The sequence below is a fragment of the Rhinoderma darwinii genome, chromosome 13, assembly GCF_050947455.1.
Source record: "Rhinoderma darwinii isolate aRhiDar2 chromosome 13, aRhiDar2.hap1, whole genome shotgun sequence".
NCBI classification, from domain to species: domain Eukaryota; kingdom Metazoa; phylum Chordata; class Amphibia; order Anura; family Rhinodermatidae; genus Rhinoderma; species Rhinoderma darwinii.
Window position 1 is genome coordinate 9,398,527 of NC_134699.1, and position 12,773 is coordinate 9,411,299.

The window sequence follows — 12,773 nt, forward strand, 5'->3', positions numbered from 1 at the left end:
ATTTCTATGGGCTATGGACACCTTTCCGTATTTTTCCGGATGGGTGTCCTATTCTTGTCCATAATTACGGCACGGACTCCCCTTAGGAGTCTATGGGCGTTTTCGTAAGTATGGGCGGCTACGGATGTGCACCTGTAGCCGTCCGTAATTCCGGAATAGTTGCTAGGCGATGCCAGGTTTGCAGATATTACACATATTTGTGGTTTTCTTTTTGCGGATCCGTATATACGGATGCACTACGGACCGCATTTGCGAATACCGTTTCCTATATGCGGATAAGTTGCAGATGACTACAGATCCGTATTTACAGACAGATGAAAATACGGTCGTGTGCATGAGGCCTAAGTCCTGCACGGGCCGGAGCTCGGCTGTCTGATGACAGCCGGGCTCTTGCTCCAACGGTAGCGATCAAAGTTTACTTAGATCGCGACCGTTTAACCCCTTAAATGCTGCGGTCAATAGCGACTGCAGCATTTAATTTGTTGACAGAAGGAGGGAGCGAGCACCCTCTGTCACCCATTGGTGGCCCGCAAAAGCAATCACGGGCCGCTGATGTATTGCCATGGCAGCCGGGGGCCCTGCCCTGGCTATATGCCTATTAGGCTGTGCCAGAGGCACATCCTCGGATATTGCCTCTCAGTTTTAGGGTATGTTCACACGCAAACTCAAAAACGTCTGGCCGGGGACTCCATAGTTGTATATATGGATAGTGCGGTCAGGGGCTTCCCTGGGATCAGCGCTCAAAGAAGTCCTTGGCCATGACCAGTTTTCAACGACCGTTACAAGGATGGATTACTGAAAAAACGGCCGGTAAAAACTGATCCATTGACGGGAGCCGTCTGGCCGTGAAACACGTCCTGTTTTTTTTACGGCTGCTATTCACGGGCCGTTAAAAAAAAACCATGTGAATGTATCCTTAGTGTAGGAGTGAGGGCACGATATGAATTTTTATTTTAGAGTTCAGGTTTCATGTGACTAAAGTGTGAAAATTGTCCCAAAACGGCAAAAATGTTAAGGAGAGTTCACACATAGCGGCTAAAAAAAGCACAGACATGTGGTGTTAGCGCTATTCAGCACAGTTTTCAAATTGATTGTAAGGGTATGTTCACACGCGGAGCCAAAAACGTCTGAAAATACGGGGCTGTATCCAAGGGAAAACAGCACCTGATTTTCAGACGTTTTTTGAGCAACTCGCGTTTTTCACCCGTTTTTGGAGCGGTTTTCAATAGAGTCAATGAAAAAACGGCTTCAATTACGTCCCAAGACGTGTCCTGCACTTCTTTTGACGAGGCTGTAATTTTACGAGCCGTCTTTTGACAGCGACGTGTAAAATGACAGGTCGTCTGCACAGAACATCGGCAAACCCATTGAAATGAATGAGCAGATGTTTGCCGACGTATTGGAGCCGTCTTTTCAGGCGTAATTCGAGGCATAATACGCCTCGTTTACATCTGAAAATAGGTCGTGTGAACCCAGCCTTATAGTGTAGCTAAACGTTTGACAAACTTCTGACATGTCATACATAGTGACATGTCAGAAGTTTGGCTTGGTGGGGGTCCGAGCACGGAGACCCAAACCAATCGCTGGAACAAAGCAGCTGAAGGTCTCGTGTGAGCGCTTCGCGTCTGTTCAGCTTTTTCCGGAAAGTCGATGTATCGGAGTACGGGCTCAGACTTTGTATTGAATCCATACACCGATCTAGTGATTGGTGGGGGTCTCCGTGCTCGGACCCCCACCAATCCAAACTTCTGACATGTCACTATGACACGTCAGAAGTTTGTTGAACGTTTAGCTACACTTTAATGGCCGTGCTGTGGCCTCTATGTGTGAAGTCCTAAAACGTCTGTCTGAAATTAGCAAACAGGATCGGCTTTCTACTCTAGAAAAAGCATAGCGTTGGTGTGTCATATTGCAGCTCAGCCTTATCTTCTTCAATGGAGCTTTGCTGCAATACCAGACACAACCTATGGACTGGAGTGGCGCTGTTTCTTGAACAGAGAAAAAAAATTTTTTTTTTAAAATAATCTTAAACAACCTAAATGGAAGCTTTAAGGGGTTGTCCAAGATACCATCATATTTTCAAAAACCCCTTTAATGCCATGTAATTTATAAATGTAAATACATTTGTAATATACTTACATTTATAAATTACATGCATTAAAGGGGTTTTTGAAAATATGATGGTGTCTCGGACAACCCCTTTAAAAGACAGATCCCTTATTGAACCTTCATGGTCTTAAATGGCAGAATTACCGTTTCTTAGAGATATTCCCACAAGACATATCATAAATGTCTGATAGATGCGGGTCCCACTGCGGAGAATCAGTGGTGAGGAGGCCGAGAATTACGGAAACAGCTGAGCTGACTCTGCTCCACACTCCCTTTCACTTCTATGGGAGCTGCGGAAACAGCGGATCTCGGCGAGTTTGTCCGTTTACAGAATCCCCCGTCTGGATGCGGCGGCCTAGGGCTACCTCTCCAGGCAGGATGGGGGTCGTGGGACACCTGTGGGTCCCAGAATCTGGTACCTTCATCTATCAGACAATTAGGGCATATCTGGGGATACCCCTTTAATAAGTGAACCCACACACTAGCTCTTCTCTACACAATCCGGGGCTACGTTACTGTAAATCCTGACCAGTCCGGTCCTATATGTAGGAAAGAAATCCAGGAGACGACACACCTTGGAAGTGGTTTATATAGAAAACACTTATAAAACATTAAAAACATTAAATATTGCTGCAGTCCTGCGCTGAGCACGTCGGGGGGGGGGGGGGGGGGGTCATCCTAGAGAACGGGGTACGAGCCTCCGAGGATCTACTTATAATACAAAGTTCCTATAAAATTCAAGGCACCAGGCGCTGGTGTCCACTACAGCTCAGGGATATCTACAGCGGACCGGCCTGTAGCTTTAAAACTTTTCCTAAGATGCAATGTAACCTTGGCAGGCCTGACTAAATCGAATGCTGGGAGTTGTAGTCTTACAACCAATCTATAATAGGACTACTACTTCAGGATTCTGTCTCTTCATACACGTGTGGAAGCCCTTTAAATTCCGCTCCGGTTCCCGCCACTCCAGCGTTTAGATCCATACATAATGACGTCATGTGACCAAAGAGGCCAATGGCTGAGGGCCGTAGTCGCATGACATCATTATGGACGACATTATTGTGGAGGGAAGCGGAGCAGAACTGGAGAAACATTACAAAGTCCGTCCTTCCCTTTAAATGACGTTCATGGCAGTAAGATTTCCCATAATCTCCTTGCACTACGGACATTTGTTGTTTTTCCGCAGCTTAAAGGGGCAGTCCACTTTTCTTCGGCAGGGAGTTAAAAGATTGAGCACCAACCAATATTAATGGGGTCTGCTATGAAGGGGAACAGGGATGTGACGGGGAGCCCTATCGACCCCAATTATATTACAACGTGTAAGCACCAAAAAGACGCTCAGTCTGAACCCGTATTTAGGGGAATGTGGAATCCCCCTTTAACAACTATCTATAGCTAAGAAAACCTCAAACCAGAGGGCCTGCCCCCCTCCCCAAACAGAAAGGGTTTGTGCCAAGCGATCGCAGAAGACTCCGTGACCCTGACACAAAAGCCTCAACTTCTCAGTCTTAAAACTAGAACAGAGGCCGCTCCCCCGAAACGTATGCGGTTACCGATCACAACGCGTCAGCGGTAACGGGAGACTTGGCAGGCGGATGAGGCCACGTCGGGACGTCCTACAAGCCGGAGCGCTGGATCTCATCCTTACGTACGTCTCCGCTTGTTGGCGTTGGGACTCGACGGATTGCTGTTGGCGTTGACGACCTTCTCGGTGAGGCGGCTCCGCTTCCGCTTATCGCCGGACTCCTTGGAGCCGGACTCTGACAGCGTCCTCTCCTTCTCTTTGCTGGGTTTGTCCGCGGTCTTCCCTGAAGTCGTCGAAGAGTTTGTAAAAGCTGAAAGCGCGTAAGAAGAGGACGTGAAATCACAGGGGTTATCACTCCACTCTGATGTTCAGGACTCTAGGAAAGCTGGGTTACAACACAGGACTCACCTTCATCGGGCGCGGAGTGCAGATCTACGTCTTCCTTCGTCTCTTCTTTGATGTCGTCCTCTGTCGTCACTTTACCTAAAACATTACCGACAATAATTATCTCAAATAAATATATATATTTTTTTAGATAAGCGGCGCCTGCATTTTTGGAGCCGCTTATCTCCGAAAAACCAATAGAACGGGCAGGTTGAATCCCTGTTTCACCCAAACGACAGATGACAAGTCTACCAGTCACCACTGAAAAGAGACGGCTCCACCAATAAAAACAAAATATGTTTATGGCGACTTGTAGAATCTGGTAGGTGCCGGATTATCAGCTGGTCTGGAGGATCGGATGCCGGATTACAGGGATGCCGCCACACAGCCTCTCACTGCTACTCACCCTCTTTCACTTCCTGAATAATTTCTTCGGGCAGAATAAAGTTTTTCTCGGAATTTGGGAAAGGAAGGATCTCGGATTCATGCTGAGAAAGGAAAATGATAAAGAGGAGCGCTCAGTCCCTGAATGTCACGAGATGGATTTGTTGTGCCGGTCAGGGCCTTGGGAAAGCTGGGTGACATCACATGTACTCACCAGGGCCTGCATGTCATACATGGTGCGCAGATGTTCCCAGATCACCCTGGATGAGATCTGCCGGCCGATGTTCTGGCTGAACTTATCCCGAATACAGATCATGTGGAAGTGTCTGTTCACACCTGCAGCAGGGAGACAGGAGACGCTCGGGAGTCATGGCAATGGCGGGGCACTTCACAGCGTGTTACTATGGGATGGCGGGGCACTTCACAGCGGGCTACTATGGGATGGCGGGGCACTTCACAGCGGGCTACTATGGGATGGCGGGGCACTTCACAGCGGGCTACTATGGGATGGCGGGGCACTTCACAGCGGGCTACTATGGGATGGCGGGGCACTTCACAGCGGGCTACTATGGGATGGCGGGGCACTTCACAGCGGGCTACTATGGGATGGCGGGGCACTTCACAGCGGGCTACTATGGGATGGCGGGGCACTTCACAGCGGGCTACTATGGGATGGCGGGGCACTTCACAGCGGGCTACTATGGGATGGCGGGGCACTTCACAGCGGGCTACTATGGGATGGCGGGGCACTTCACAGCGGGCTACTATGGGATGGCGGGGCACTTCACAGCGGGCTACTATGGGATGGCGGGGCACTTCACAGCGGGCTACTATGGGATGGCGGGGCACTTCACAGCGGGCTACTATGGGATGGCGGGGCACTTCACAGCGGGCTACTATGGGATGGCGGGGCACTTCACAGCGGGCTACTATGGGATGGCGGGGCACTTCACAGCGGGCTACTATGGGATGGCGGGGCACTTCACAGCGGGCTACTATGGGATGGCGGGGCACTTCACAGCGGGCTACTATGGGATGGCGGGGCACTTCACAGCGGGCTACTATGGGATGGCGGGGCACTTCACAGCGGGCTACTATGGGATGGCGGGGCACTTCACAGCGGGCTACTATGGGATGGCGGGGCACTTCACAGCGGGCTACTATGGGATGGCGGGGCACTTCACAGCGGGCTACTATGGGATGGCGGGGCACTTCACAGCGGGCTACTATGGGATGGCGGGGCACTTCACAGCGGGCTACTATGGGATGGCGGGGCACTTCACAGCGGGCTACTATGGGATGGCGGGGCACTTCACAGCGGGCTACTATGGGATGGCGGGGCACTTCACAGCGGGCTACTATGGGATGGCGGGGCACTTCACAGCGGGCTACTATGGGATGGCGGGGCACTTCACAGCGGGCTACTATGGGATGGCGGGGCACTTCACAGCGGGCTACTATGGGATGGCGGGGCACTTCACAGCGGGCTACTATGGGATGGCGGGGCACTTCACAGCGGGCTACTATGGGATGGCGGGGCACTTCACAGCGGGCTACTATGGGATGGCGGGGCACTTCACAGGGTGTTACTATGGGATGGCTGAGCACTTCACAGCGGGTTACTATGGGATGGCTGAGCACTTCACAGCGGGTTACTATGGGATGGCTGAGCACTTCACAGCGGGTTACTATGGGATGGCGGGGCACTTCACAGCGTGTTACTATGGGATGGCGGGGCACTTCACAGGGTGTTACTATGGGATGGCGGGGCACTTCACAGCGGGTTACTATGGGATGGCGGGGCACTTCACAGCGGGTTACTATGGGATGGCGGGGCACTTCACAGCGGGTTACTATGGGATGGCGGGGCACTTCACAGCGGGTTACTATGGGATGGCGGGGCACTTCACAGCGGGTTACTATGGGATGGCGGGGCACTTCACAGCGGGTTACTATGGGATGGCGGGGCACTTCACAGCGGGTTACTATGGGATGGCGGGGCACTTCACAGCGGGTTACTATGGGATGGCGGGGCACTTCACAGCGGGTTACTATGGGATGGCGGGGCACTTCACAGCGGGTTACTATGGGATGGCGGGGCACTTCACAGCGGGTTACTATGGGATGGCGGGGCACTTCACAGCGGGTTACTATGGGATGGCGGGGCACTTCACAGCGGGTTACTATGGGATGGCGGGGCACTTCACAGCGGGTTACTATGGGATGGCGGGGCACTTCACAGCGGGTTACTATGGGATGGCGGGGCACTTCACAGCGGGTTACTATGGGATGGCGGGGCACTTCACAGCGGGTTACTATGGGATGGCGGGGCACTTCACAGCGGGTTACTATGGGATGGCGGGGCACTTCATAGCGGGTTACTATGGGATGGCGGGGCACTTCATAGCGGGTTACTATGGGATGGCGGGGCACTTCATAGCGGGTTACTATGGGATGGCGGGGCACTTCATAGCGGGTTACTATGGGATGGCGGGGCACTTCATAGCGGGTTACTATGGGATGGCGGGGCACTTCATAGCGGGTTACTATGGGATGGCGGGGCACTTCATAGCGGGTTACTATGGGATGGCGGGGCACTTCATAGCGGGTTACTATGGGATGGCGGGGCACTTCATAGCGGGTTACTATGGGATGGCGGGGCACTTCATAGCGGGTTACTATGGGATGGCGGGGCACTTCATAGCGGGTTACTATGGGATGGCGGGGCACTTCATAGCGGGTTACTATGGGATGGCGGGGCACTTCATAGCGGGTTACTATGGGATGGCGGGGCACTTCATAGCGGGTTACTATGGGATGGCGGGGCACTTCATAGCGGGTTACTATGGGATGGCGGGGCACTTCATAGCGGGTTACTATGGGATGGCGGGGCACTTCATAGCGGGTTACTATGGGATGGCGGGGCACTTCATAGCGGGTTACTATGGGATGGCGGGGCACTTCATAGCGGGTTACTATGGGATGGCGGGGCACTTCATAGGGTGTTACTATGGGATGGCGGGGCACTTCATAGGGTGTTACTATGGGATGGCGGGGCACTTCATAGGGTGTTACTATGGGATGGCGGGGCACTTCATAGGGTGTTACTATGGGATGGCGGGGCACTTCATAGGGTGTTACTATGGGATGGCGGGGCACTTCATAGGGTGTTACTATGGGATGGCGGGGCATTTCATAGGGTGTTACTATGGGATGGCGGGGCACTTCATAGGGTGTTACTATGGGATGGCGGGGCACTTCATAGCGGGTTACTATGGGATGGCGGGGCACTTCATAGCGGGTTACTATGGGATGGCGGGGCACTTCATAGCGGGTTACTATGGGATGGCGGGGCACTTCATAGCGGGTTACTATGGGATGGCGGGGCACTTCATAGCGGGTTACTATGGGATGGCGGGGCACTTCATAGCGGGTTACTATGGGATGGCGGGGCACTTCATAGGGTGTTACTATGGGATGGCGGGGCACTTCATAGGGTGTTACTATGGGATGGCGGGGCACTTCATAGGGTGTTACTATGGGATGGCGGGGCACTTCATAGGGTGTTACTATGGGATGGCGGGGCACTTCATAGGGTGTTACTATGGGATGGCGGGGCACTTCATAGGGTGTTACTATGGGATGGCGGGGCACTTCATAGGGTGTTACTATGGGATGGCGGGGCACTTCATAGGGTGTTACTATGGGATGGCGGGGCATTTCATAGGGTGTTACTATGGGATGGCGGGGCACTTCATAGGGTGTTACTATGGGATGGCGGGGCACTTCATAGGGTGTTACTATGGGATGGCGGGGCACTTCATAGGGTGTTACTATGGGATGGCGGGGCATTTCATAGGGTGTTACTATGGGATGGCTGACATGGTGGGCACTTCATGGTGAATTATTATGGGATGTCTGACACTTGCAGGCTCTTTATAGTGTTATTATGGGATGTATGACATGGTGTGTACTGAGCATGCGTCACCTCTGCTCTGATAATAATACAATCTCTATTGTTTCCGGGGGTCATTATTATCACTATTATTAATCTGAATAATTTCTGGGGTACATAGAAGTAAATTTATTAAGAAGAAACCAGGTGACCCCCGCTATCAAGCCCCCGGGCTGTCTGCACACCTCTCCCCGCTCCCCCTCATCCTTCTCGGGTAGGTCATCTACTCCAGCACGGGGATCAGCTGCGGCCTTTACTCACCGACGGGTTTGTGCCCGAGCATGGCGTGAAACAAGCACACTTCTACCTCCGGGCTCCACAGCACCGGCTCCTCCGCCGGGGGTCCAGGGGCCGGCTCCGTCCTCTCCACAGCTCCTTCCCCGGTCTCCGTTTCACCCATCGTAGCGGCCACTACCGTGAAACACCGGAGGACTGCTGCCTGTGCTGGAGGAAAGAGGTACTACACGCAATAGCGACATCTAGTGGTGGCTTATAAGTACTGCAGGAAGATTTGGTTTGAAAATAAGGAGTATAGCGACACCTGGTGGACATTCTATTGCCGTACACCTGTTGGAAGAACATTAAAATAAAATAATATAATATAATACAATTAATATATGAACCTCTTTGAGACGACCTCCCAAAATTGCATTGTAAAGTAGTCTTCTCAAAGAAGATGGGCGGTATACCTAGTGTAGGGTGGAACAGAAAATCTGTCACATATTATTGCCCTACTAAAGACACTGTGATAGCATGGTACTGTGGCTGGCATGGGGGCACTGCGGTTGGCACTGAGACCCTTTGGATTACTGGTGGCACTGTGGCTTTCTGGCGGTATCGTAGCTGTCACTGTTGTTGGTACTGGATTACTGGGGGCATTGTGCCATTGTTATGGGGGTCCATATAGTATAGTGCTGTGACATGGTACCCATATATAGGACATAGTTACTCTAGTGAAGATATTTGGCATATGCTATGTACATGACTGTTTTTGCTGCACTGACGTGACTGGGGTTGCTCTTTAGGTGGGTTATATTCCATGTCCACGTCAGTAGAGATGTACAGGAGACATAGGATCAGTAGAAATAGATGTTTAAGAATACTTCATTTCTGCCTCATCATCTTGTGTCATCCTCCTACTCATGGTAGCCATGGACTCCGCGGTACTCTCCTCACCCACACACAGGACACTATTACTACATTATACTTACATCTCTTACATGTCAAATGCATCAAAAGATAACTTCAGTTCTTTTAATGATGGTTTTCTTTGTGTTCATTGTGCAGCAATAACTATGTATATGATGTATAACAATATAGCGATGTGGCCTGCATCGTGTTTTTGCATCCGCAAAAATTTCAGATCAATCAGTGGTGTAACTACCGCTGCAGCAGCCACGGCGGTTGCTATGGGGCCCAGAGCCCCCCCCCCCTTCGTGTTTCCGCTGCATGAAACACACTGCATGTCCTATTCTAGTCCTTTTTTGCGGACCACGCGCCCTTTGATCGTGACGTCCGTGTGCTCTCCGTGTTTCACGCTACCGTTGGTAAAGAAGGGCTGAGAAAAAAATAAAGAAATTAAGAAATGTGCACCAACACGGATATAAACAACTAATGCCACTCGGAACAAACACTCATGGCACACAAAACCGCAACGCATGAAAAACGGTGCATTTTTTTTACGGGCGCAAAACGGACACTTTCGTCTGAATAAGGCCTTAGGCAGCATTATGCCGGCACCCTATGGCCTGGTCCACATCTGTGTCAGAGGCTTAGTTCAGAGCCTAAATTGCAGATTCCTCAAATTTGCTATCCTTCCCGTCAAAACGGCAGAACCTGACGGACCCCATTATAAGTCAAACGGTCTATCTGGAACTATTGGTATGTGATGTACGACAGACCCGGTACTGGTATCCTGGTTTGCATAATAAACGTAAACCAGCGCACAAATGTGAACAGAGCTTTAGATGGGTACTGTAAGGGCCTGTTCACATCAGCGTTCGGTTTCCGTTGAGTTCCGTCGGACCTTTCCATTAGAGGAACCCATCAAGGGAAAGGCAAACAGAAACCACAGCTTCCGTTTGCATTACCATTGATTTCAATGGTAATTCTTCTGTTGCAAATGGTTTCCGTTCCGGAAGTTTTTTGTTTTTTTTTGGCGTAAACAATAGTGTAGTCGACTGCGCTATTGATTTCGTCCAAAAAATGGAAACCTTACGGAACGGAGACGAACGGAAACCATTTGCAACAGAAGCATTGCCATTGAAATCAATGGTAATGCAAATGGAAGCTGTGGTTTTCGTTTGCCTTTCCGTTGAGGGGTTCCTCCGACAGAAAAGTCGTACGGAACTCATCAACGGAAAACGAACGCTGATGTGAACAGGCCCTAAGATGGTATTGTATAGGAGCTGCATTTTGTGGGAACTGTGTGGCGATATGTAGTTACTGTATGGCAGTAGTTTATGACCCTTCCCTCCCCCTCTTGATCAGACACTGAGGACCACCATCTTTATACCCTGAGTTTTCACTCATTGAGTATGACAACCACCTTCTTTTTGGGAAAATGACTGAGGTTGTCACAGCCCCACCCCCTTCTAAAAAAACCATGAGTATCATCAGTCCTGACTGCTCTCTCGCCATGCATCTTATAGTTAACCAGTATTTCTTCAGAGACATTGACAAAGCTATAGGGGTGCAGAGGTAGCAATGTCTCCTAGACCCTGGCCCTAAGGGGCACAAACGTCCCTTTGCCACATAAGAGCCGTACTATAAATGGTCAATACTTATTAGTCATATATTCTGAGGTTATCTGGGGAAGATTGTTGATGTCACAGAGTAAAGACTTGGGATTATCTGAGGACGGTTGGTGATGTCACAGAATGAATGGGTGGGGTTAACTGGGGATGGTTAGTGATGTCACAGAGTAAGTGGCGGGGTGTCTCGGGAGGGGTGAAGATGTTCCATAGGGGGGTGCAGGGTTATCTTTGGAGGACAGGCGAAATGACAGACTTCATTGTCCTAAATGGGGGAATTACGGCTCCGTAATGGGAAATTTGAAGATTGGCGAATCTGTGAATGAGCAAATTTTCCACATTGTGATCGTCTCTACTTATATATATTTTAGAAACTATTAAACTTTTTCCGGCACCGACAGAACCTTCCGGTAAGCACGTTTCCATAACGCTATCAAAGGCCGGAGCGGATGATTTGCTTTTCACCAGTTTCAAAACTTCTCCAGATAGATAGAGAACTGCTGAACTCTGAGACTTTCCTCCTTTAATCTCCTCCGCTCCTCATGATTGTCGCCCGTCTCCGCTCTTAACAACATGTACAGAAAATCACAGATAGACAGCAGGAGCTGATAAACAAGAAGCTCCATATCTCTCCAGGGGTAACCTTCTCCATAAAAAATAACAAGAATTATTCCACTGCAAGAAGTCCAAGGCAAAAGTAGGTAAGAAACAAAACAAAAACTTCATAATGGAGTTTCCTACTTCTGGAGGGCTCATCTGCTTGGAATGGGACACCCTTGCCTAACCTGGTAATGATTCTTAAAGCTGATGTCAAGCTTGGACAGCCCCTCTCTTTATACTCCTTTAGGCCATAAGGGACCCCATTGCAAAGAACTGCTGACATGGATGTCCATAGATTTTAATGACCTCCCTATAATTCTCTATTACAGATGATGAGTGACTCCATTGGTGATATAAGTTGATCGTTCCAGTGAGACACTGCCCTACTGGTCAGCCAGACACAGGTTGAACCCCTTTAATTAAAAGGGTCTGTTCCACACGGACAACCCATTTAAGCTGGTCATAGATCTGTTAATTGTTGGTTAGGTGGCTAAGGGTTTGAGGATGAATATTCTTAAGGTGGCTTATGGTATAATGATAATATTCATGGAAGTCTAGGGTGGCTTGAGGTTTAATACAAATACCCCTGTTATCAAGGGAGGCTTAGGGTTTAATGATAATATCAATGGTGTTTTAGGGAGGCTTAAGGTTTTAGACATAATATCCCTGGTGGTCTAGGGTGGCTCAGGGTTTACTGATAATATCCCTGTGGGTTAGGGAGGCTTAGGATTTACTTATATTATCCCCGGGGGTCTAGGATGGCTTAGGGTTTATTAATAATATCCCTGGTGGTTTAGGGTGGCTTAGGGTTTACTGATAATATCACTGGTGGTCTAGGGTGGCTTAGGGTTTAGTGATAATATCCCTGGTGGTCTAGGGTGGCTTAGGGTTTAGTTATAATATCCCTGGTGGTCTAGGGTGGCTTAGGGATTAGTGATAATATCCCTGGTGGTCTAGGATGGCTTAGGGTTTAATGATAATATTGCTGGTGGTTTAGGGTGGCTTAGGGTTTAATGATAATATCCCTGGTTGTCTAGGGTGTCTTAGGGTTTAATGATAATAT

The 12,773-nt window shown here is 49.8% G+C and overlaps 1 protein-coding gene and 1 long non-coding RNA gene across 2 annotated transcripts; one reads left to right on the forward strand and one right to left on the reverse strand.

Annotated features, from left to right (window-relative positions):
• Nucleotides 1–2,680: 2,680 nt before the first annotated feature.
• On the reverse strand, nucleotides 2,681–8,826 carry MRGBP (MRG domain binding protein). Its single transcript, XM_075845227.1, has 5 exons — nucleotides 8,619–8,826; nucleotides 4,617–4,738; nucleotides 4,425–4,506; nucleotides 4,043–4,117; nucleotides 2,681–3,944 (listed from the first exon to the last, which is right to left on the reverse strand). The coding sequence occupies exons 1-5, from the start codon at nucleotides 8,755–8,757 to the stop codon at nucleotides 3,754–3,756; spliced, it is 609 nt and encodes a 202-aa protein (XP_075701342.1). The 5' UTR covers nucleotides 8,758–8,826; the 3' UTR covers nucleotides 2,681–3,753.
• A 2,486-nt stretch (nucleotides 8,827–11,312) lies between these two features.
• On the forward strand, nucleotides 11,313–12,169 carry LOC142666120 (uncharacterized). Its single transcript, XR_012851641.1, has 2 exons — nucleotides 11,313–11,811; nucleotides 12,040–12,169. It is a non-coding gene; the product is annotated as an uncharacterized LOC142666120 (long non-coding RNA).
• Nucleotides 12,170–12,773: the final 604 nt, after the last annotated feature.